Below are 24346 nucleotides of genomic sequence, written 5' to 3'. Positions count from 1 at the left end.
GAACTCTGGGAAATGCAGTTCTGTGTGCACGCTTCCGCCGTCGGGTTGTGTCAGTCTTGGTGCTGCGAACCCAAGAGGTGAGGGTGTTTAGTGCTGGCGTGGGGACAGTGAGGCTGCGGTCCTGGGGGCTGCCTCCGCGACAGCCCCAGTCCCGTGGTGATATGCACGCGGACCGCTTCGAGCGCGCACGAACCGACCTCGGAGCCGGCGCATGAAAGGCCCGGGAGGACGGCCCCTCCGCGCAGGCGCGGATTCTGGTCCAGGTGGGGTGGGGACCGTGGACGGCACGGGGGAGGGAGGGAGGGAGCAGGATGGGGGCAGCGTTTTAATCAGCTGATTAATTTGGGGACACTTGAGGGTTTAGGTGTTGGAGTGTCTGAAAATCAGTAACATGGTCTTGGGAGGGGATGAGTGTTTTTGAAGCCAGTGGAGGTAATTAATTGAGTGACAGGGGTCTCTGGGGAGAGTCACTGAGGGGCTTTGGGGCGTCTTAGACTTGGGGGTTAGCGGTTGTGGGGATGAGGCAGCATGGATTGGGAGTGACGGCGCCCCTGGAGGCTGCCCTCTGGTGTGACTGGGACAGCGGTGGAGGAGGGTTTGTTTGTAGAAATAGTTAAAAACTGATGATAGATGATTGGGTGCCTTTGGGTTGGCGATTGGGGCCAGTGGAGACGAATGATAAGACCGTCGTGGGGGCATGTGGAGGGCTCAGAGTTGTTGGACTGAGGAGTTCATTGACTGGACGTCCTACTGGTTGTGACAGGTGGGTCTTACCTGAGCCCTGTGCTCCTGGGAGGGAGGGAGCAGGAAAGACTAAGGAGAGGTGATGAAAATCCCACCCTGTGTTCCAGGAAGCAGCTTCGCACAAAGAACCCCTTTCCCCGTATGACTGGACATGACACACACGTGCCCCGGTAACCTATGACAAGGCCTGACACAGACCCTCTTCCTGCCTGGACGTGCTTGCTGTGCCCTCTGCTACTGATTCAGGTCAAGTCAGTCAAAGTCCAGCTTGCCTTTCCAGACTGGCTGTGGTTGCTGACTGCCCCACAAGATCCTGGTTGTCTGTGGGCATTGGGACCTGTCTCCCCTCCTGGCCTCGGTTCTCTTAATGACTCAGAGGGAGACACATAAGGCCCTTGGGAAACAATGCCAGGAGCTGGTGCACACGGCCACGTTAGCGCTGAGCAGTGTTCAGGCGTCCCCTTTCGGCTTTGCAGACTGAGCACTGTGGAGACCCTGAGCGGGTGGCAATGAGAGCAGGCCTGTCTAGTCTGCCTCCAGGCCTCGCCCAGCTCCGGGGTTGGGTGGTGACTGCCTGGAAGGGGCCACTGTCCTGACTCCACTCGTAAAACACAGGTGTGAGTTTCTCCCCTCATCTACGGCAGGTGAGTGGACACTTCCATCTGTGTCCATACCCACTGGAACACTGACAACACCTTCCCCTCTCAGTGGAAGAGTGCCTCCAAAGAGCTCTTGCTCAGAACTAACCTTCTGTGGGTATTACAGCGTCTCCTTGCTCAGTTTATTTTCTGGGAAGGCGCCCACTGACCGGTCTGGCACGTTCAGCCTTCCTAGCCAGCCTGTCGGCCTGTGGAGCCTGGACTGGAGGTCCGGGCGTGTCGCTGCTCAGCCACCATTCCCGGACCACAGGTGGAGACTACACATGTGGGGCAAATCTCAGCTGGCAAGATGGCTAGGAAGGGTGGAATTTGTCCCTCTTGTCCCAAGCTTACTGGGTACTGAGTTTTTTGGACATTTCCTTTCAGGTGTATTCTTATGAAGGAAATGTCCCCATGTGACATGTGCCTGTGAAGCCCTTGGCTCTGATCCCATAGGTGGCTGAGTGTAAATGACCTGGACACGAGCAGTGACAAAATTTAAAGTGTAAGTATTTATATGCATCAAGACGTAGTATTTTTTGTTTACTATGCTTATCTTAAGTCTTGGTTTGTCTGTTCCAGCAGTTCTGCCTAAGATGATACTTGTTATGCAGTCTGTCATCTTGTAAAAATAGGGCTTTTACTCAGTTATCTGGTTATTGGGCCTGTTGGGGAAATCATTAAAACCATATCTACAAACCCAGAAAACCTCTCCACAAAAGTGGAAGAGAAAGAAAAATAGTTTTATTATTGCATGAAAATGAAAACAATCGATGAGCATGGCAGACAGTCTCCTAAAGAGATCATGAATGCAGGAAGAAAGTGCACCCTTTTCTATAGCCAGGTGGATGCAACCTATGATACATGGTCCCAAGGTAAATGGTAATTTGTCACACTTAGGCCATCCGAAATTTCCCTCGGGAAAAATCAACCTTTCATATCTTTATGTTGGGAAGTATTAGTTTGGTGCAAAGGTAATTGCAGTTTTTGCAATTGTTTTTAACCTTTTAAACCACAGTTACTGTTGCACCAACCTAATAGATGTATAGCTCGGAGCCAGTTGCCAAAGCCAGGCTGGTTAGGCTCCTGCGCTGCCACACTGGGAGATGGGTGGGTCTGCTGGGCAATTGCAGAGAGATGGTTCCCAGGTTCTTGGGCTGTTAAACTAGATGGATGAGGCTTATTTATTTAGTTTTGGAAAGAGTTGCATACATCTCAAAGGGGCAGAGAAAGAAAGTACAGTTAACATGTTTTCTCAAGCAAGTGCTCTTTGAATGGGGGAGGAGTCTTCCTTTTCTGCATGAGGGAGAATTAGGGGGTTTTCTCCTTTTTTTCATTTGTATTTGCTCTTACAGGCCTCTGAGCTCCTGTTCCCCTACAGGCCTAGAAACAATGGCACTTTGCATTAGGGCAGGCCCTCCCGGCCTTTGAAGCAGAGGGGACAGGAGGGGTCCCAGGGCCAACATTGTGGCCCTGGTAGAACAGTGGACAGCCCCTGGCCCACCCCCCTCCAAGCAGCGCCTTGGTCAGGGACCAGAGACCCTTGGCAGAAGCTGCGTGTGGAGCGGTTCCCCTGGGAGCAGAGGGTGAGGAGATGACTAACCGCCCAGAGGCAGCGGGTCAGGCTCAGCCATTCCTGTGGTTCCTTAACTCAGCAGGATTCTGATCTGCCTCGATTGGCCCCCTGGGAACCTGTGGCCTAGGCCGTTCCTGCTGATTTCGGAGGGAAAGGGCAGGCAGTCTGTGTCCCAGTGTGAGATAGAAGTATCATCAGGGTTTCCTTGGGTTCTTCACGCTGTCATCCGCTCGGGTGGTCAGGCTGTCACAGGAGCTGTCAGCGTCACCACAGCTGGCTGCCCGCCCCCCTCCTCTTTTCCATTCGTGTTAGTTCCTCTGATCTCCCTTCTCTTTTGCTGCAGGCTAATGGGAGCAGAGCGCCAGCACCCCAGGCTGCAAGCCCGTTTCTGTTTACCATCCTGCCTGGACAGGAGCTGCATGTGGCACCTAAGCAAGTGATTTCATCCGCGTGTCCCCGGAAATGTTGCAGCAGAATGAGTGAGCCCAGCTTGTAGTTTCGTACTTTGTGGGTGTCTGCAGAGCGCTGGCTGTGCTGGTCCTCTGGTGCGTTTGGTGGAACCGGTGAGGCGAGTGGCTTCAATCTGGTGTTTCCCGCTGGGAGCCAGGGCTGCACAGAACAGTGGCAGGCCCAGCTGGGGTGTGCCAGCAGCTGGCAATCCAGCCACTTCTGAGTGGAGTCTCACAGACAACTCATCAGAGTTCCCAGTCGTGGAAATGAAGTACACCGTCTAAAAGAAAACTCCCACTGCGTCTCCAGGCTGTGGCTGTCAGGAACAGATGACCCGTGCAAGATAAGAAGGGAGAGGCTCGGGACTGGGGGTGCGTTCCTCCAGTCTGCAGACCTCAACCAGACGCCCCTCTCAGCGCATCAGGACAGAGAGAAGTCCCAGAACAGCAGATTCCCCAAAGCAGCAGAAAATGATTCCGTCGCAGGTGAGTTGTTGATTCTCCAGAAGGTTTTCCTGTGGATGGGATGAGGCTGACGGAACATCTAGAATCAGCAGAAAAGACCTCAGTACACTTAAGGGGTAGGAAATATAAACTTGGAAAGAGGATTTCAAAAGAAGCACGAGTGGGTCACGGAATCATACGGAAGTCACAGCTGGAACACAGGTATGAAAGGAATGGAGTCCTTCACTGTTAGGTTAAGCTGCAGGCTTTGCTGAGCTGACCCCGCAGCCATAACCAACCTGACCAGGATGGTCTGAGAAGCTAGCATTTCTTGGTGATCCCGCAGAAAGGAAACATGTCGGTGTCTGTGGGCACCGTGCCCAGCAGCCCTGTTGTGGCGGGTCCCCTCGCAAGTCCCCAGGATAAGCCCAGGGCTTGAGTCAGGACCCTGACACACACCTGGTTAGCACGCCACGTGGTGCCCCTGCAGGACAGGCAGGCTGTCCGCTTTGAGCAAAGAAACTGAACCATGTGGCAGAGGTGACCTACGCAGCCTTTAGGCAGCCCAGTGGTATTCTCACAGATGGAATTGGGATACTTCTCAGGTGCACATGTTTCTACTTCTGTTGGCATAGCTGGGCACGCAGGCGTCGGCCTCAGCCCTGTTTCCATATGTCTTAACTCAGGAAGCAGTCTGCAGTGTCCCTTCACACTTGGCTAACTTGCCTCTCTCGCCCTCCCTTTGTTCCTTTTTTCCCAAATTCTGTTGTTTACACTAATATACAGCACATTGACTTTCCCCTTTCTGCACACACAGTTCTGCGCCAGCTCAGCTGAGCTGAGAGCTGAGCTGCCAGGTGTCAGAGGAGCCAGTTAACCCACAGCCAGAGTGAAAGGCCCTGAGCCTCACTCACAGACAAAGGTGCCGCTTCTGGTGTTTCTCCGTGGAGTGGCACGCTGTTGGGTCAGTGGATCCAGCCAGACATGGGTCTCCCGGGACGTCCCGAACAAGGGCTCAGGCAGTTTTGTGGAATCATGTCAGGAGGAGGGCTGGAGTAGAAAACTATGGGTACTAGTCACCATGGGGAGAAGTTTCCCCAGGGCTTCCCTCCTGCCAGCCCCGAAGGAGGTATCGGTAGAGGCGCCTGAGAAAAGCTCCAGGTGAGGACACCCAGGATGCACAGAGGGGAGCCGGGCCGGGACCTGTGGCCTGGACTGCGGTTCCTTCCATGTCTGCACTGCGCAGGCTGTCACCAGACCTGGTGTGGGAGTGACAGCTCCACGTAAAGCCTTGTGACTTTTACAGCATGTGTGAATTTGTGTGACCAGCACAGCAGTCAGGACTTGCTTGGCACGTCCCATCTTCTCGTTTTCCTGCGTCCCTAACCCTGGCACCAGCTCATCTGTTGCTGGTTTGTTTTTTCCAGAATGTCACATAATACAATCCTCAGTATGTGACCTTGTGATACTGGCATTTTTCATTCGTGCCTCCAAGAGCCACCGTGCCGTTCGTTCCTTCTGACTGCCGAGTGCTGTCACTGAGTAGTTTCTCTGCAGGGACGCACGGTCACTCACCCACTCACTTCTGAAGACATCTTGGTTGCGCCCAGCTTTCAGCCGTTGTGTTCACAGGCTTACAGGTTGGAACGTGCGTTTCAGTTTACCTGGGTCGCCACCAAACAGCGGGATCGCTGGGCGGTGTGGCCAGTCTGGGTCCCACTCTGCCCTCCAGTTGCTGCCATTCTGCGTCCTCACCGTCAGCGGAGTAGCACTGTTGCGTAGCCCCTCACTGCCAGGGTTTTAGGTGTTAACTGTTAGCCATTCTCATAGGTGTGTAGTGTATCGCTTTCCAGTTTCACTCCCTACGACAGATGCCGCTCAACATCCTCTCACGTTTATCTCACGTCTCTCCATCTTCTTTGGTGAAGTGTGTGTGTGAAGAGCTCCCATTGTTAATGGTGCTCTCTTCATTGAGGGTTAAGAGTTCTTCACATATTCCGGATGAGATGCTTTCTCAGACAAGTGATTTGCAAATATTTTCTCCTAGTCTGTGCTGCGTTTTCTCTTTTTTTTAAACAATGTCTTTTACAGAAAAGTAATTTTTAATTTTTTGCAGAAGTCCAACATACTAATTTTGTCTTAAATTGACTATGTGTTGGTATTGTATATAAAAACTCGTCAAACCCAAGGTCACACAGGTTTTCTCCTAGAAGTTATATGTCTAGGTCTGTGATCCGCTTAGCGGGAATTTTTACATCCGGCACGAGGTATGTGTGAGGTTTATTCTTTTGCTCATGCGTGTACAATGGTTCTAGCATCTTTTGTTAAAAAGACTCTTTTGTCCATGGAATTGCTTTTGTACCTTTGTCAAAAATCAGGAGCATATTTATGGGTGTCTGTTTCTAGGCTCTCTGTTTTATTCCGTTCGTCTGTGTGTCTACCTTTCACTAATATCACCTTGTTCTCATCATTGTCTTTATCGGAAGTCAAGAAATCAACATGAGTCCTGCAACATTGTCATTTTTTCCAAAGCGTATGGCTGCTCTCCTTCCTTGTGCCTGTCCCCACGCCCTGCATGCCCGGGCTTTGTGGCCTCTGGAACGCCTTAGTGCCTGTGGCCTTGGAAGACCTTAGTTTCTGTGTTCGGGAAGATGTCTAAGGAGCCTGCTAAGTTGGTCCTGCTTGGAGCAGAGCCGCCGGAGGGAGGGCAGTGTGTTAGGCATGTAGATGTGAATTGGGGTTTGACGGTGACTCAGATAGCACTGTCATTTAGCGGGCAGAGGCCGGACCTCTGAAGGTCCTCCATGGCTGGGCCATGGCGCTCAGCTAAGAACTGTTTCCAATTACCACCTTCTTTGAGAAACATGGCGTATTTTGACAACCCATTTCAGTTTCTTGTTCAATGGATAGATGGATGAATTCATGATAAACATTTCAACCACGTTTTTGCATCTTTCTCAAGGTATAACACAAGAGTAGCATATTACATTAGTTCACCATTGCTATGTAACAAATTACCCCAAACCTTGGTGGCTGAAAACACAAGCTTTTATCTCTCCATGTCTGTGTGTTGGGCACTGCCAGCCACTTACCCATGTGGTTCTCGTTCAGGATCTCATGAACCTGTGGTCAAGAGGTTGAGAAGGCTGGGTCATCTCCAGGTGCAGACAGGACATGGCCATGCCTGTCATGCCCGGTCACGGTCACGTGGGTGTGGGCAGGCCCCAGTTCTCTCTGCACAGGGCTGCCTCCTAATGGCAGCTGGATTCCCCCAGAGAGCAGGACAGGGTCCCAAGATGGAAGCATAGTCTTCTGGAGCTAATCTTGGAAGTGGCATCCCCTCACTCCTACCCTGTTCTGTTGAGTCAGTCTGGCTACATTTGAGAGGCTGGAACACCAAGAGTGAGGCCACTGGGGCCACCGCTGGGCCGCCTGCACCGTAGAGAAGAAAGCCTGCATTGGACCTAAGAGCCACTTCAGCTTTAACAGGGATTCTGCCTCTCTAGATATCGTTTGAGGACGTGGCGGTGGCTTTCACGTTGGACGAGTGGCATCTGCTGAGCCCCACCCAGAAGAGCTTGTACCGGGATGTGATGCTGGAGAACTACAGTAATTTCGTGTTTCTGGGTAAGAACATTCTCACGCAGCACAGTATGGGCCCAGTAGTGGGGTCTCTGAGGTCTTTACTGATTTGGGAATTAAGCCGCAGGGGTCAGAGAGGCTTTGGCTTGTACACTCAACTGAAAGATTTGTGTGCACTTGCTTTACCTTATTTATGGTCTTTGCGGTAAAATAGTTTTCTTACTAAAGAGTCCCTCAGCCCAGGCAGTTGCATCCACATCCTGTGTTTCCGTGAACAGGTTGTGAAATTACTAAGCCTGATGCAGTTTTCAAGCTGGAGCCAGAAGAGCCCTGGGTAATAACTGAAGAGGTCCTGAGTCAGAACCTTTCAGGTGAGGAACAGGCAGGTGTATGGCAGGTTGGCACTTTGGAAACGTTACTATAAAACTGTTGAAAGGTCCTGCGTCTTTAGGATCGATTCAGCATCAGTGACCTACTTCGCCACGATTTTTAAAGTGTTCGTCGTGTCCTGCTGTCTGCCCACAGCAGGATGAGTCCCTTGGCGTGGCGTTGGTGATGAAATGTGCCCCCTCCTACGTGTACAGCCCCACAAGGTGGTGGCCAGTCATTCAGGATCCACTTTGTGCGTAAGACTCTGCCTCCCAGTTTCCTCGGTCCCCTGCTCGAACCCAGCCTGCAGAGGAAGCTCCTTGCCTCCTTTTTTAAGAATTCATGAATGTGCCTCATTTTAGCTGACAGTGATTGATTGTCTTTGAGTTTCCTTTGGTAGTTTTCTTTGCTCCCTCTAGTTTGTCAGACGTCTTTTCAAGTCCCCAGAATAGAAGGTGACTTCGTGGCTACAGGACAGAACTGAATACCTGCAGTGCTGTCGCAGGCCCTGCCGCTTCCTGGCCTCTGTGCACTCGAAGCGTTGCAGCCCTTCCAGCACGTCGTTCTGGTGCCCTTGACGTTTAGCTTGTCGACAGCTTCTCATTCGTCCCATCAGATAGTCTGCTGTGTTAAGGCCCCCGTTACCTGCTGTGGGCATTTCAGCTCTGTTTATGTTGAAGACTCTCAGGGTAGGGCAGCATCTTCCCAGTGTGTTCTGTGCCCCAAGGTCATGGTCAACTCCATCTGAACTGTTAATAGTTCTTCCTCAGTGTCCTTCACACAGTTTCCTCTGCATCTGGGCCTCGTTTATCACGTGCTGTCCCAGGTAGACTGTTCCTCTGTTCAGTTTCAGCTCTTTTCACCTCCAGCGAGCGTTCCTTGTCTCCCAGCCTTTCCTGCAATCTCTACCCACTGAGCATTGTATTGTAGAAACCCAGACTTTATGTGGAATTCCTTACCCAGCTTACCCACACAGGAAGATGGCAAGTAACGCCTTCTCTGTTTGCTGTGGAATTTATGGTGTGTGATTATTAAACATTTCATTAACTAGTGGTTGTGGGGCCAGGTAGGGCAGGAACTTTCTTATTCATCAAATAGTTCTTTGGTGCAAAGGCATGGACACTACGATGAAAGATTGTATTTATCCAAGGTTTTGGGTGGTTTTTAAGCTGGGGGTAAAAAGGCCTGATTACATTTTCCAAAGATTATTGGCTGCTGTGTGGAGACTAGAGTGGGGAGAGAGCAAGACTGAAAGTAGGAATATCAGTTTGAAAAATAGGATGAAACGAAGGTAGTAAATACAAGAGTGTAACAGAAACAGAGACCTGGGGAATTCTACTGGTACCCACCTACGATAACATCGATAAGAGATGGCCCACTTGTTTTCCAAAATAACAGGATTTTTTTTCTTAAAGGTTTTTTGATACAGTTGAATACTTCAATATTGTTTTATATCATGTACTTTATCCATTTGGATATATCTTATCTTGATGTGATTTTAATTTAAAATTTGTCTTTTTCTTTACTGTAACAATTCAGTGAAGCAATTTTTATAAACTCTTCAAGCGGATCTTACATTCAAATGTCTACATATGACTCTTGTTTTTAGTCTCCAAACTTTTTCCCACATCATTTTCATCTCAGTAAGTAGTAGTAGCAGCATCTCCACTCACTTAAGGTTGAAATATTGAATCATTTTATTCTCCTCCATATCAGCAGTGTAGCTGGCTCTTCCTCTGAAATTCTGATATGTCTGAGAAGTAGATGAGGCTTTTATGTCCCCCCAAAGTTATCCCACATAAGAGGAGCGGTTGTCTTATGTTTGAAATCCTGCCAAATCTTCTATCTTGCAAATCTTCTGTCTTCCTGGGAATATTACCTCACAGTTGCTAATAAAGAATACCGTACTAAAGTAAACCAACCTTTAAAAGATCATTTTAAAATATTCCGTACATGGTCATATTATGGAAATCACAACAATTGTACTTACTCTGTCTTAATGTGATGCAAGGAATTCTTGTGGTTTGAAATAATTTCCATTGATAGTATTATATACAGATTCAATATGTAGGTAATAGATTCAGTTAAAATGTCAAAAGAGCTGAATAAAAGTGGTACTCAGCTCTGGAGAACTCTTGGATAACTCCAAGAAGTAGCTGTAATGATGGTAGAGTTACTGATGTCAGTGATTCCAGGGAGAGACTTGACTGAGAAGTTTTTCAAATAACAGCACAGGAAATGAGTGTTCCCATTTTTGAGATGTAAAGTTGTAACCTTACGTTTACTGTGCATTGTGTTCAGTATTCTTCCTTTATAGTATTCGACAACGTGTATAATCTCACTCTATTATGTTCTTGTTATTCTCAGTCTTCCCTGAACTGTAAGTCCTATGAGGGTGGGTGCTTACCTATCTTCTCCCCTGATGTGCTGCTAGCAAGTTCTGGACACATGCTAGATAATCTGTGGGTTATTGCTGAATAAGTATTTGATTAGAAATTGTTCTAGTCTTTTTTATCTCATGATTACTGTTCCTTGAGTGTATTTTATCTTTCCTTATTTAAGAACTCATGTTTATAAACATTCGTAACTTAAAAATCTGTTTTCATTTCTGTGAAAAATTTTAATGCCCAATAAGAAGACATTGTATGTGGAAGATTTTTGGCGGGTGGTGGGAGTGGGATCCTAGGCTCCGTTTCAGAAGTTTTATTTAATAAGCATAATCATTGGGGGATTTACACAGTACGGTTCATTTTTCCTTTTTAGAGGAACTCTGGCTAGAAAATAATCTCAAAATGTGGCACCAGAATAATCAAGACAAACTTCAAAGTACAGAGAGCATCCATGGATATGATGTTTTTGGGAAAATATTCCATTCAAGCATTAACTTTGTTCGTTTAGGAGTGATACCCCGTAAATCTGGCACAGGTGAAAAAAGTTTTGATTTTCTTACTCCAAAAAGTAACTGTGGAAGAAAGAATCTTGAGTTCAGTAAAAAATTGTTATTCTACATCAAACCAGACAGAACCCAAGGTGGAATAAAATACTGTGATTGCAATATATGTAGGCAAGTCAGCAGTAAAGAGTCATGGCTCATTACAAACCATGTAACACACACAGGAGTCTGTTTATGCATGGAATGTGGAAAAGTGTTTAACAAGAAGTCACAGCTTGTTATACATCAGAGAACTCATACAGGAGAGAAACCCTATGGATGCAGTGACTGTGGGAAAGCCTTCTCACAGAAGTCACTGCTCACTATCCATCAAAGGACTCATTCAGGCGAAAAACCGTATGGGTGTGGGGAATGTCCAAAAGCTTTCAGTAGGAAGTCTCTGCTCGTTTTACATCAGAGAACACACACAGGAGAGAAGCCCTATGGATGCAGCGAGTGTGGGAAAGCCTTCAGCAGGAAGTCACAGCTTAAAAGACATCAGATAACTCACACAATAGAGAAACCCTATGGCTGCAGTGACTGTGGGAAATCTTTCTCCCAGAAATTAAAGCTCATCACACATCAGAGAACACATACAGGAGAGAAACCCTATAAATGTGGTGACTGTGGAAAAGCCTTCTTTTGGAAGTCACAGCTTGTTACTCATCACAGAACTCATACAGGGAAGAAACCGTATGCGTGTAGTGAGTGTAAAAAAGCCTTCAGCAGGAACTCACTGCTCATCAGGCATCAGAGGATTCACACAGGAGAGAAACCCTACGAATGTGGTGACTGTGGTGAAGCCTTCATCAGAAAACCACAGCTTATTAGACACCAGGTAACTCACACGGGAGAGAAGAACTACCAGTGCGGTGACTGTGAAGAAGCCTTCTTTAAGAAGTCAGAGCTCATCAGACATCAAAAGCTTCATTTAGGAGAGAAGCCCTATGGGTGTGTTGAGTGTGGAAAAACCTTCTTTGGGAAGTCACAGCTTCTAACACATCAGAGAACTCACACCGGAGAGAAACCTTACGAATGTAGTGACTGTGGAAAAGCCTTCACCCAGAAGTCAAGCCTGATATCGCATCAGAGGACTCATACAGGAGAGAAGCCCTATGAGTGCACTGAGTGTGGGAAAACCTTCAGTGAGAAGTCAAGTCTCATTCATCATCAGAGAACCCACACTGGAGAAAAACCCTTTGAATGCAGTGAATGTAGGAAAGCTTTTGCCTGGAAACCACAGCTGCTTAGGCATCAGAGAATTCACACCGGGGAGAAACCCTATGTGTGCAGCGACTGCGGGAAAGCCTTTGTTCAGAAAGTGCAGCTCATTAAGCATCAGAGGAATCACACAGGAGAGAAAGCCTACGGATGCAGTGATTGTGCAAAAGCTTTCTTTGAGAAGGCGCAGCTGATTATACATCAGAGGATTCATACAGGAGAGAGACCCTATCGATGTGGTGACTGTGGGAAGTCCTTTACTAGAAAGTCACACCTTATGAGGCATCAGAGAATTCATACAGGAGATAAATACTATGGATGCAATGAGTGTGGGACTACCTTCAACAGGAAGTCACAGCTCATCATCCATCAGAGAAATCATATAATATAGAAACCACACAAGTGTAGTGAGCGTGGAAAGCATGGTAGTAAATGTCAGGCCTCCTGACACATCTAAGGACACACACAAGAGAAACCCTATCAATGCACTGACTGTGGGAAAGGCAAGCCTCAGTAAAGAATTCAGAAAGGGGAGAATGTTTTTAAGGAGACAATATAAGGAAGTCTCCTCCCAGAAAACTCAGCTTACTGCACAGTGATGGCTCATCAATATTGTGACAGCACGGAACCTTTCAGTCAGAAGTGGAAGTTCATTAAGCATTTAGAATACCTGAACAGGAAAAACATTCTATTGTCATAACAAGTGAGAGATGTCATTAGAAAGGGTAACTTTTATTAATTTTATTATACACCACAGAATACATGCATAGAGGAAATATTGACTATTAGAGATTTCATAAGGAGGAGTAGTCCTAATTGAAGAATTTGCTAAGCATGATCCTATTGAAATAATTCTGTAAGGAAGTTATGTTTGTTGTATATAAATTATCCTAAAAGATAGTCATTTTTAAATAGAAAATTTGTTTTACATGAAGACATCTGCTTTCTGCCATGGTACTATACCAAAGGCCAGATGGACTGTCCTGCCTTAACCAGATAAAAACTGCACAGTATGTGTAAAGTGATGGTTTCAGACACGTGACAGGCATAGGGTTGTCATCCCTGACAGAAGGTGGACAAAGTGGTGGCAGTTCCCAGGCTACAGTTCAGGGAAGGGAACCGACGCAGCCTTGCTGAATTGAATTGCTGGACTGGAGTTTGGGGAGGCCACGGTTGCTAGAATTTGCAAAGAACAGACTGGAGAGGATGGAAATTCCCAGGGACGGGGCTAGGCGATGTTCAAGGAGTCCCCTTGAGCCTTTTGGCTTGGTACCGATTCGCATGTGTGTGAAAGAAAGCTTCTTCAGACATGGAAAGCAGTAGCTGAATGATTCCTGGATCTCAGCGCAGACCTCAGAATAGTTTGTGTTCCCACCAGAGTGCAAACATCTTTCCACACATAGGGCATCAGGCAGAATTCTTAGAAGACTGCTACCTAAGTGGTGAGGGAATTAATTCTAGATTGAAAGCTACTCTGGACCCACAATGTGTGGTGTCCAAAAACTTAAGAAAGAAGCAGGAAAATGTGACTTGTAATTAGGAGAAAAATCAATCAGTAGAAAGAGACCTAGAAAAAAAGACTGAAGGGGTTGGAATTAGTACACAAGGATGTCCAAATCACTATTATAAGTATAAGTGGAAACATGAATTTACCGAAACAAAGTGGAAAACATATTTTTAAAAACCCATATGGAACATTTCAGGATGAGAATAACAATGTCTTAAAATTAAAAAAAAGTGGGTGGATTTAAAAACAGTTTAGACCTAGAGGAAGAAAAAAAATTAATGAACTTGAAGAATAAAAACTATCCAAATGATGTACACAGAGAAAAAAGATGGGGAGGGGAGAGAATAGGGGATCCATGACATTGATGTAGCGAGCCCCACAGGGGAGAGAGAGAAGAGGCGAAAGAAAGTATTTGAACACCTAATGGCTGACCCTTTTCTATATATGGTAAGAAGTATGACTCCACATACTCAAGAAGCTCAAAGAACTCTGCACAGAAAAAACAAACTCATGCCATGGACATCATGTCAAGTGATGAAAACCAGTGAGAACAACTCTAGAGTGGAAGAGAACGACTGTAAAGAGGAAAAAGGACCCAGGATACTCACAGAGCAAAGGATGAGAGCACACTTCTAGAAGACAGAGGGTAACTCCTTTAAATTACTGAAAGGGAAAAACCCTGCCCCCTAGAGTGCTGTTACCCATCGAAACATCTTTCAAAATGAAAGCAAAAAAGACTTTTTCAGAAAATACAATCAAAGAATTTCTCACCTGTAGACCTACCTTCAGGAGACATGCAAGAACGTTTTTGGGCAGCGGGGAAAGGACACAAAGTGGAGCTTTCGATCTGCAGGAGGCCTGCAGGAGGACAGGACGAGCTCCGGAAATGGTGAGTGCGTGGGTAAATATGAAAGGTGTTTTTTTGTGTGTGTGTTTTTCCTCATTTTAAAAGGCAATTGAGTGCTTTAAGCCAAAGCAATGACAACGTATTTGGGGTTATGGTGTATTTCAAAGTAAAGTGTATGGCCGCAATACTGCCTGAGTGTGAGTCTTTAAAACAGGTGACTGGCCTGTGTCATGAGTCAGAATCCTGTTCCTTGGCGCTCAAGATGGCCTGTTTGTAGCAGCTGCACAACAGTTGTCTGTGTTGTGGACCTGGCCATGTGCTGACAACCTCAACACCTGCGTACCACTTCCTTATCTGCTCTGTGCCCCCAAGGGATGTGTTCTAGGGACCTCCTGGCCAGGGTTGCTCTCAAGTATGAGCTGGGGGGAGGGGGGAGTTCTAGTATGAGGTGGAGATGGCACGTGGGAGGAAGAAAGCTGAGTCCTTGCCACTTATGCTTCCTCCCTCTGGACCATGGGTAGCAGTCTCTTCTGCCTGGCTGCCGTTCCCAGCAGGCAGGTGGCCCAGCGTTCAGATCTCCTCCCTCTCCTTGCTCCTCAGACAGGGTGGTAACTGCTCTGGCGGTGTCACTGTCCCTGGTTAGTTCCTTAATTCTGAACACACAACTATAAAGAGTCCCTTTATTAAGCTTTTGATGTTTAGAATATCCCATGCACCTGCTGTGCCATGTGCTAAGTGGTGAGCACCTGGAGTTTTGAGCATTGTAGTGCCCTAGGGTATGGGCTGAACTGATCAAGATTTCCCACCATCAATAGCAATGTTTTTGTGTTTAACAATTCAGTGGAAATTACATCACATGTCAAAGTTCTTTGTGTTTTGTTCAGTTTTGCTGAAAATATAAATGGTTCAGGAGGTTGCTGCCATCTGCCCCATATGCAAGCGGCCCTGCAGTCAGTCATTACTGACCCTTCATAGGAAAACCAAGACATCTGCGGACTCTTGTGCTACCTCTGGGTTAGCCAGACAACCTAAAAGAAAGCGTTGTTATTTATGATAAACGTGTGGATAAGAAAAAGCGGTAGCCCATTACTGAGTGAGGAAGGAAAGGTGTGGACCGTGCTACCCAGAAGTTCCATCTTAATAAATTGTGCTGTGCAGTTCAAATATCCTCCTCCCATATTCTGCTGTTTTTTCATATGTGTCGTTCATGTGATCTGTAACCATAAACAAGACTTTTCGTTTCAGGAGTCACAATTACTACAGAACCTCTTCCAAGGCTCCACACCAGTTCCCATTGCAACTGATGCCAGAAAGCAGATCAGCTTTTCTAAGATCAAACCAAAGCTGCTTCACTTAACATGTCATGAAGCGTAAGTTAGGTTGAAACAAACTCTCAGAGGTCCACTACAGACAGCACCATACCATGGCGTGTCCCTTGTGACCTGCCACCTAGCGCTTCAGCTTTCTTGGTCCTCTCTCATCCAGTGGTTCTGTGATGCTGGCATGCACACCTCATGAAGGGTGGGAACTTTTCCTCCAGGTGCACTTGCATTTCAGTCTGCATCCTGAAGGAGCTTTTCATGCAGGTTTTCCATTTTGTGTAACTGCAGGAGATGCGTAACCATTCATGATGTAGTCTGTTAATGAATTTGTGTATGGCTCTAGTCCTGTCTTGAGGGAATTAGCTAGTGAGTGAAGTCAGTGTTTGAGACTTGGGCAGTGCCAGTACCTGCAGTGGATTCTCAGGGGTGGCACCGTGTGACCTGTGTGCTGATAACAATGGTTTCCTTCTTTGTTCGCCACGTGGTGAAGGGAAAGGCCATTCTCATGTTTATTGTCTTAGAAATTTTATCTCATGTCTACAACACAGAAGCAGGCAGCGGACCATCTTGTGACCAGCTCAATAGAATGGAATCTAACTGAGTTACTTTTACAGTGTGCTTTCCCTACCTTGCACGTTTCCCCCAACACCCACACCCCGTCACCAGGCCTTCAGGAGTAGTCAGCCCATTCTGAGGTCAGATGTGCATTTCATGGTGCTTCCTGGTCATTATTTTCTTTGTGAGTCTTTGCAACTTGGATCACAGTTACTACTCATTGTATCCAGGCAGTCTTGATGTCTTGTCATTGGGACTGTTACTTTAAAAATACTAAGATTAAGTAAACCAGGGCATACCAAATTTACTTAGTACCTAAATCACTATATTCGGGTATTGGTACATAAATTGTTAAAGGTGCCCAACAAGGAGGACATAGTATAGAAGCAGTCACTGCTGAGATGGAAAGAAGGTATAAGTAACATTTGTAATTTCAGGTTCAATTTCAGCAATTGAAAGCATTCTTATCGTTAAAATTATTTATTTAAGAGAACATCAAGCTCAGGCTCAAAAAGCAGTGGAAGCAGGTTACTTTCTGGTGTTTGTTGAATGGCCCTGTGAAGGGACATTGAAACCATGGACTGCTGCCACTGCAGCTGATTGGCAGTGTGGGTTTATCCCCAAGTCATGGTCACAGGGCAGCTTGAAGGGCACAAGCACGTCACATGCATTCATCATACTGTGTATGTTTGTATGAAGCAGGATGTGTCAAGCAATGACGATGTCCGAGGTCTTCCCATATGAGGATGGGGTCAACGGCTAATGACAAACGTCAGGCTGCCACTGCTCCTGTGAGGCAGTGTCTGGGCTGCTGACGTGTGTTCCCAATGACCGCAAATGGCACGCTTTAGCCTGAGAGAGTTTCCTGTGGTGGGAATGAAAAGTCACTAACTGGTATGTTAATGCAGCAGCAACTTCTGGGGTGCTTGTGCCAGGTAAGCTCTGCCTGTGCCTTATGTATTTTTGGTACTGTTTAGCTCATGTCTCTCTCACAGGCACTCTGGTGTACCAAGGTCACTCACCTACAAGGTAGCAAGGCTGGGTTTGAACCCCTCTGTCTTCCTAGAAACGAAGCGCTCTTTATGATGCTACTAATTATGCTGTATTCATCCCTGTTTAAAACAGCTAATTTCAAGTATCTCAAAATCCATACATATTTCACAGACTAAAGCCAGGAAGATTGAGGGTCTGAAAACATCAGAAGCAGAAGAGGCAAATCTCATGTGCATTATTAGCCATCTTACTACTGTAGTTTCTGACAAATTAAGTTTTGGGGGCTCCAATTTCCCAGTCTGAAAAATTAAAATGGGACTGTAATGGCTTTACAGTATCGTCCATCCATCCTCTTCCTGGCTCTGGGAGTCGTGGCCCACCCCTCCTTTCTCCAAGTGCGACTTTTGACCTAGTGACCACAGTCATAAGTTTCGGGCATGTGACTCAAGAAGTGTATTTACCAAGACCCTACGCAGTGCTGGGAGAAGCAGCCTCCCTTTGGGATTGACACCTAGAAAGTGCAGCTGCTCTGGCTTGTCCTCTCTCCTCGTAGGGAGAATCTTGTCTTCAGGATGAAGGATTCCAAGACTTCGAATGAAGCAGAGAGCAGCAGACCAACGTCTCAATGATGTCATTTGGGGTAGGATCCATTTATCCCTGAGGTTATCTACACCTGTGAATTTTCTATTTGTTTTCTAATTTCCTTTTCTGCTTTAGTTGCAATCTGTCTTTTGCAATTAAGAGTTTTGAGTAAAGTAGGTATGACACCTGCCTTAGCTATTTCCAAGGTTCTTCATAAGACCACAGTAAAAAACAAACAGTACATAGGTCTCCTTTTTTCCCCCCGTTTTTTATTGTGCTAACATACACATAGCATAAAATGTACCATCTGACTATTTTTAGGTGAACAGTTCAGTGCAAATGTCACGACTGTCCATCTGCATAACTCTTTTCATCTTGCAGAACTGAAATGATACCCATTAAGCCAGAACTCCCATGCTGCTGCCCCAGCGCCTGGTTCCCACCGCATGCTGTCACCACTGGGAAGGTGTGGGTCACCACCTCGCAGTGGGGCCTCACTGCCCATGGGAGTGCGATCATGCTTGGCACTCCCGTGGGTCATTTCTTTTCACGCAGAGCCTCCAGACTCCTGGTTTCAGATGCTTTCTGCAGGCACTTACTCCTTCTGAACACCCAGGTGATATTTTTCTTAAGAAAATGGGTGTTTTGCACATTTTCTGAGTCTGACTAAAGTTTTGGAAGGATGTCCACTAAATGATTCCTTGGAGTCCTGACTGGACATTTTGGGCGGGTCCCCACCTGACACAGCTCCACTATCACATGCTGCATGTGATGTGCCCAAAGCCTCCATGCGATGCTTCTCCTGAGAACAGAAATGGGATCCATGGCAAAGACACAGAGTTGGCCTTTCCCACCCTAACTTATGCTGACTTTCGTTGCTGTTCTACTGGCCACAGAGCCTGTGGTTTATTGACACACATGTAACTTGCTCGCACGCTCAAAAGGAACTCAACAAATAGCATTAATGTTCTTTCTCCAGAGTTACAGAAGTACGTCTATTTGTCTTAATTTGTGGAAATGCCTTTGGAAAACCAGTGGTCTGTCTCAACCATTTTATGTGGACTTCTTCATTAAACAAAAGATACATGTGAGTAGAGAACATTTTGTAGGACAGTTCACAAACTCATTTCTCAAGTGCATAAAGGGTGATTAAAACTAGCCATTCCTCCATTCTCAGTCATCTCTATATGGTGCTTCTAACTGACCAGTGAGGAATGAGACCTTGGAGCTTCTCCTTTGTTCAAGATAACGTTCATCTTATTTATTTCTATACCATGTAGGCATTAGCGATTACTCTCCTTTGTATAGGTGAATAAACTAATGTCCCGTTACCTACGAAGGTCACAGGTCGTGTTCATTCATGAGTCTGGATCTGACCCAGATTGTTATGAATCTATACTGTGTGTCTAAAGTATCACAGAATGGCCTGCACTTGCACTGACATTTAAACGTGTTGATTATAACTTACGTCTTTTGTGTATGAATATGTACGGCTTTAGTTCGCCAAACACTTCATATGCCACCTCATTTGATGTTTACTGAAAAAATATGTTGGACGTTATAGGTGTCATTGCTTTTTAAAAACTTTTAGTTTTGAAATCGTTCTAGACTAAGAGAAGACTTGGGGCACTCCTGTGTCTCCTTCCCTCAGTGTTACCATCTCATACAACCATAGTGTACATTGTGCAAAACAATAAATATTGGCACCACACTTTAGTCACATTTCACCAAGTTTTCCACTAATGTCCTTGTTCAGGGCATTTCAGGGTCTTACACTACGTTTCGTCTCCTTAGCTCCTGCTTCTCCCTTTGGTTTTGAGGCTGATGGAGGTAGGTGATCTCCCATAGGTCTAGAAGGTCAAGTATTTCAAAGCTTCACAATATTAAAATTCGGTTTCCCAGTTGAGTTCCCTGCCCATTACACAGTGGTGCGCCTCTTACCCTCCCCAGGAAGTCAGTTTAACAGTAGTGCTGGTGAGGTTCCCGTGGACGAGGGCAGATCCATGTGGCAGTGTGCTGTGCAAAATGTGGAACTTTCCTGCTGGGATGGACTTCACGGTGAAAGTGGGACCATTTGTTCCTCAGAGGCCACACAACCAGATTTCGCCAGCCAGGAGCCCGATGAGAGGCCACTGGATTTACTGAGGTGTGGGTGTCAGTTCAATATTAGGTGTCTGCAGAAGGTAAAGAGACCTGTCAAACAGGAACTGTAGGGTGGGGATGAGGGAGAAGGTGAGGGGATTAGAAAACACAAATTGGGGGGATTGAAAAACAAATCTTGTGGTTACAAGATTGCCACGGGGATATGAAAAACAGTTTGGATAATATAATCAATAATGGTGTAAAGATTTTGTAAGGTATCCAATGGACACTTGTCTTATGAGAGACCATTTCATGGATGGTGTAGATGCCAGACCACTGCAGTGTACACCTGAAGCTGAACCTGAATAATAATAATGTCAACTATAATTTTATACATATACACACACACACGCACACACACGGTCACAGGATGTGGAGGACAGCAGAGGGAACAGTCAGTGCAATTATAACAGCTGTATACGATGTCAGAGGGCTAGTAGATTGGGAGCGGGGGGTATCACTTTGTGAAGGGCATAAATGTCTATTACACTGTTTTGTACACCTGAAACTAATAAAATAAATACAATAGAAAAAATACTATAGTTGAAAAGGTAATAATAGCTCACATTAAAAAACAAAACAAAACAAAACAAAACAAGAAACAGTAACTGTACCTCCTTTACAACTTTTAAGGTCTATATTTATTGCCATAATCTTTGTAGCTGTGTTTTTTTTTTTCCATGATTGTCCACTGACTAGGGAAAGAACATTTATTCAAGCAGCTGTTTTCTAATTTTCGGAATGTCAGATACAGAACAAGACTTCCTTCCAGTTAAACTGACTGATGTTTCAACAGACTTGGTTGAATGTGAGATGCAGTGCAGTCTGATGAGCACTGAGGTGAGGGCACTGCTCTCGTTGAGGTTACAGCTCACCTCCCCCTGCGTCATCCTTTCCTTGTGGCTACAATTTCAATTCTCATTTGAGCCATTGGCCTCCCACTCAGCAATAGGATTTTATTTTTGCTTACATTTTAACAAAAATATGTTCCCTTGGGGTGGCCGGTTAGCTCAGTTGGTTAGAGCACAGTGCTCTTAACAAGGTTGCTGGTTCGAGCCCCACATGGGCCATTGTGAGCTGCGTCCTCCACAACTAGATTGAAACAACTATTTGACTTGGAGCTGGAAAAACACATTTAAAATAAAAGTTAAAAAAAAAAAAGTTCCCTTCATGAGCTGATATTTCTATAAAATTAGGAATTGGGGAGATTTTTGTAGGTACCTCAAAATTAACAATTTTTAAAAACATACATAAACTATTTTCTCACCTTTTCACGCCAGTACCTTACTTACTGGTAACAATGGCCACATTTATTGGCAAAACTTCATGTTATCTTTCAGACCCCACACTCGGCTGCCAGAGCTGTGGTCCTGATTCAGGACTCAGGAGGGGGAGCCTAACTGCTGCCCTGGTGGCACCATTTGCCCCATGAGGAAATTTCTAATCTGCATACACACAAAAATCCCCTCCAACTGTCCCTGAACTGTCCCCATCACCCAGTGAAATGACATGAACATACGATGTCACCTTTCATTGATCGACCATTTAGTTGCTAATTTTTAATTTATTCACCAATTTCACCGTCAATCATAAGACCGTCGGTCTACTTTGGAATGCCTTCCTTCCCTCATCCTCTGTTTGATTGTTTTCCTTGAGGTTAAGAAATGGATTAGATAATAAGGGTTGAAGCTTATTCAACTTTCAAGAGAAATGCCCAAAGCTACACTGTAGAACTGGTAGTGTGGAAAATAAGATTTTTTAAAAATCACTGGGTCTCCCTCCAAGTTGCACAAAAATGTATTGCCACCATAAATTGCCAGATACCACAGAGTGACAAGTCTGACAGGATATTGCTGCCACTCCTGTGGTCCCCTGCATCAAGAAATGGACATACAGGCCGTTCAGTCATCTCCAAGCTCTCTTCTGGAGCAGGAATTGGGAGGACGGTTCTGATGGTGGCGCCCAGGTCACATGACTGCTACTGCAAGGAGACAGAGGACTTGACTCCAGGCTCCGCCTTTGGGGACGCAGGGCTCACAGTACGTGATTTTTCTGAAATACAGGAAAGCTAACCAAAACTGATGGGTTGTGATGAACAGATGGACAGTTAGTTCCACACAAACATTTCCTTTATCTCGCAAAAACAGCCTGTGGATTAGGCATCGCCATGACCACCATGTCACTGAAGGTATTTAAGCAGTGTACCTGTTACTCAACCCTTCGTGAGAGCCAGGACTCGATTCTAATTCTACACTGTTACTCCAAATCCCTTTCTTTTGTTCAAGTATGTCACTGCCGTTGTGGTTTTGTGTTGTAATCTGGGACAGGCTGGTGAGCAGTGTCCCTGTACTGGGGTCTGAAGGTTAAGGGCACGTGGAGAGCTGGAGGAAGATGAGACAGACTTCAGATTCTTACCAGGTGTCTAGAAAGTGTTTGAGCTGTGTCTTTAAGGGCAAGAAGAAACTGCCCGGTGTGGGAAGATGTGTGACAGCCTCCATGCTCCCTTCAGAGTGACTTTGCATCTTGCTCTGCCCCCGTCAGCAGATGTGCACGGATGCCCATGGCTGTGGCTTGCAGCTGGATGTGGACATGGTGAGGGGCTAGCAGGAGAGAAGTCAGGAGAAGCCGCACACAAGGTGTTTATTCTCCTGGCCGCTGCCCTTCAGTTAGTGGGGAGCTGCATTCCTTTCCCAAGGGCCACAGCCTCTGCTGGGCAACCTCTCCTCACTGCGGGCTCTGTGATTCTGGCTCCTCCCTGGCCCTGTCAGGCATACTTGGTTAAGAGATCTCCGCTGTGTCAGCAGCTGGCCACTTCACATACCACTTGTCTCCCCTCAACCCTGCCCACATCTTTGGAAATTGCCCCTTACTAAATCTCTCCCACCACCTCTTTTGAGGGTGGACATTCAAACTTGAAGAAATAACGTATGTGAAAGCAGGGAGGTGTGAGTGAACATGGACTATTAGGGGTATTCCAAGTAGACTGATGGCAGGATTTAGGCAACAAGGATAAATTAATGCTGAGAAATGAGCCTGGAAACACTGGTGGAAGCAAATGAATGCAGGTGCCATTCAGTGCTGAGCAATTTCACAGAGAAAGAGTACAATGTAAAACAGCTTCAAAAAGAGACTTGTAAGCAGCATGTTCAAGATTATTAAGTACAAATTGCTTGGTTGTGGTAACTAACACACGGGACTGAAACCTTACATTTTATTTAAAGTTGGGTTTGTGTTAACTTAAATGGATATATCTGTGGGCTCATAAATGAAAAAAGAGTTTTCCCCTAAAACTACCATTAGTTACATTTTCTACTCAGGGCAATTCACCGCGGGCAACATTTTTACCTCCTTATTCTAGAAATCACAAACACCCAGTGTGCAGCATAACCGAACCAATGCACAGATACCCACTGAATACAGATGTTAACAGTAGCTTCTACTTTACCTGATCTTCTCATATTATTCTTTTGCTAAAGCATTTTAAAGAAATGTAACAATCGTGACATTTCATCCCTAAATACGTTTAGTACTATCTCTTAAAAAAGACATTTTCTATAGATGATGTAATACAGAATTGTACACCTGAAATCTGTGTAACTTTACGAACAATGGTCACCCCAATAAACTTTAATTAAAAAAAAGATTTCCCTGCATAACCACGATACTGTAACTACACCCAAGAAAATCAACAATGAGCTCATATTATCCAGCAGCCAATAGCATTTTTCAAGAAGAAATTACTCTTGCAAAGAGGAAATCACTGTATACCTAGGATACAAACTGGAGGGATTATCGTTAAACAGTAATCTATAATAGTTTCCTTGTGAGATAAAACAAAATGAATGTCTTCCTTCCCTTGTGAAAGGAAAAACGAAAAAAAAAAAATTTCCCCATTAAACCATAAAAGTGGACAGTATTGACCTGAAATTACTCACGATAATTGTAGCTCTGTGCGGAGTTTACAGCAATGGGGTGGAAATGTATCTTAAGTTTTAACATGAGACTTCATTTCTCCTTGGAATCTGTTAGAATTGCTGAACCTCCCCTGCGTCTGCGCAGTTCCAACGCGGCTTTGAGAATTGCTCTCAGTGCCCCGTCTGCAAATTACTCGGTCTCTTTTGCCCCGACTTAACATGGCGCGGAGCGCAGCGGCTTCCCTAGATGCCCGACGACGAAGTCGTCCAGGCCAGCATCAAAGATGGCGTTGAGGCCCGCAGCCTCCCGTCTGCGCACGCTCCTCTAGCTTCCACACGCCCACTTTCTACGGCCGCTCCCAGGACCGCTCTCGTCGCGGTGCTCGATGGGCGCCACCGCCAGCCAATCGCAGGGCGCGGACGCCGCTGGCCCCGCCCCGCGGATCAGCTGAGGGATCCGCGATGTCTGTTGACAGCGGCGGCTTTGCGCCCGGTTCCGGGTTCGGCGCGGGGCGTGGGGTAAGTCGGG

General features: G+C 46.1%; 1 protein-coding gene and 1 long non-coding RNA gene across 7 annotated transcripts; one reads left to right on the top strand and one right to left on the bottom strand.

Moving 5' to 3' along the window:
* Window positions 1-19228, top strand: ZNF605 (zinc finger protein 605). Of its 6 annotated transcripts, XM_074321253.1 has the most exons (7): window positions 1-263; window positions 1770-1887; window positions 3302-3893; window positions 7358-7478; window positions 14240-14351; window positions 17733-17819; window positions 18143-19228. In XM_074321253.1, exons 3-6 carry the CDS (start codon window positions 3879-3881, stop codon window positions 17806-17808), a joined length of 324 nt encoding a protein of 107 aa, XP_074177354.1. In that variant the 5' UTR covers window positions 1-263; window positions 1770-1887; window positions 3302-3878; the 3' UTR covers window positions 17809-17819; window positions 18143-19228. The 6 variants fall into 6 exon arrangements, with proteins under 6 accessions (XP_074177354.1, XP_074177353.1, XP_074177355.1 ...); XM_074321252.1 differs by having other exon boundaries at window positions 2-263; window positions 17733-19228; XM_074321254.1 differs by having other exon boundaries at window positions 2-263; window positions 17515-19228.
* Window positions 19183-24343, bottom strand: LOC141569156 (uncharacterized). The gene is made up of 3 exons (XR_012492582.1): window positions 21798-24343; window positions 20874-21024; window positions 19183-19935 (listed from the first exon to the last, which is right to left on the bottom strand). It is a non-coding gene; the product is annotated as an uncharacterized LOC141569156 (long non-coding RNA).
* Window positions 24344-24346: the final 3 nt, after the last annotated feature.

This window comes from Rhinolophus sinicus, linkage group LG16 (genome assembly GCF_036562045.2).
Source record: "Rhinolophus sinicus isolate RSC01 linkage group LG16, ASM3656204v1, whole genome shotgun sequence".
NCBI lineage: Eukaryota > Metazoa > Chordata > Mammalia > Chiroptera > Rhinolophidae > Rhinolophus > Rhinolophus sinicus.
This window is presented reverse-complemented; position numbering and strand designations above follow the sequence as displayed.

What these genes read in the sequence shown, in the direction of transcription:
- ZNF605 (XM_019748733.2), top strand. An exon ending in CAGTAATTTCGTGTTTCTGG is followed by an intron (nt 7,479 to 7,711) that starts GTAAGAACATTC and finishes TTCCGTGAACAG; the next exon opens with GTTGTGAAATTACTAAGCCT. An exon ending in CCTGAGTCAGAACCTTTCAG is followed by an intron (nt 7,805 to 10,565) that starts GTGAGGAACAGG and finishes TTTCCTTTTTAG; the next exon opens with AGGAACTCTGGCTAGAAAAT.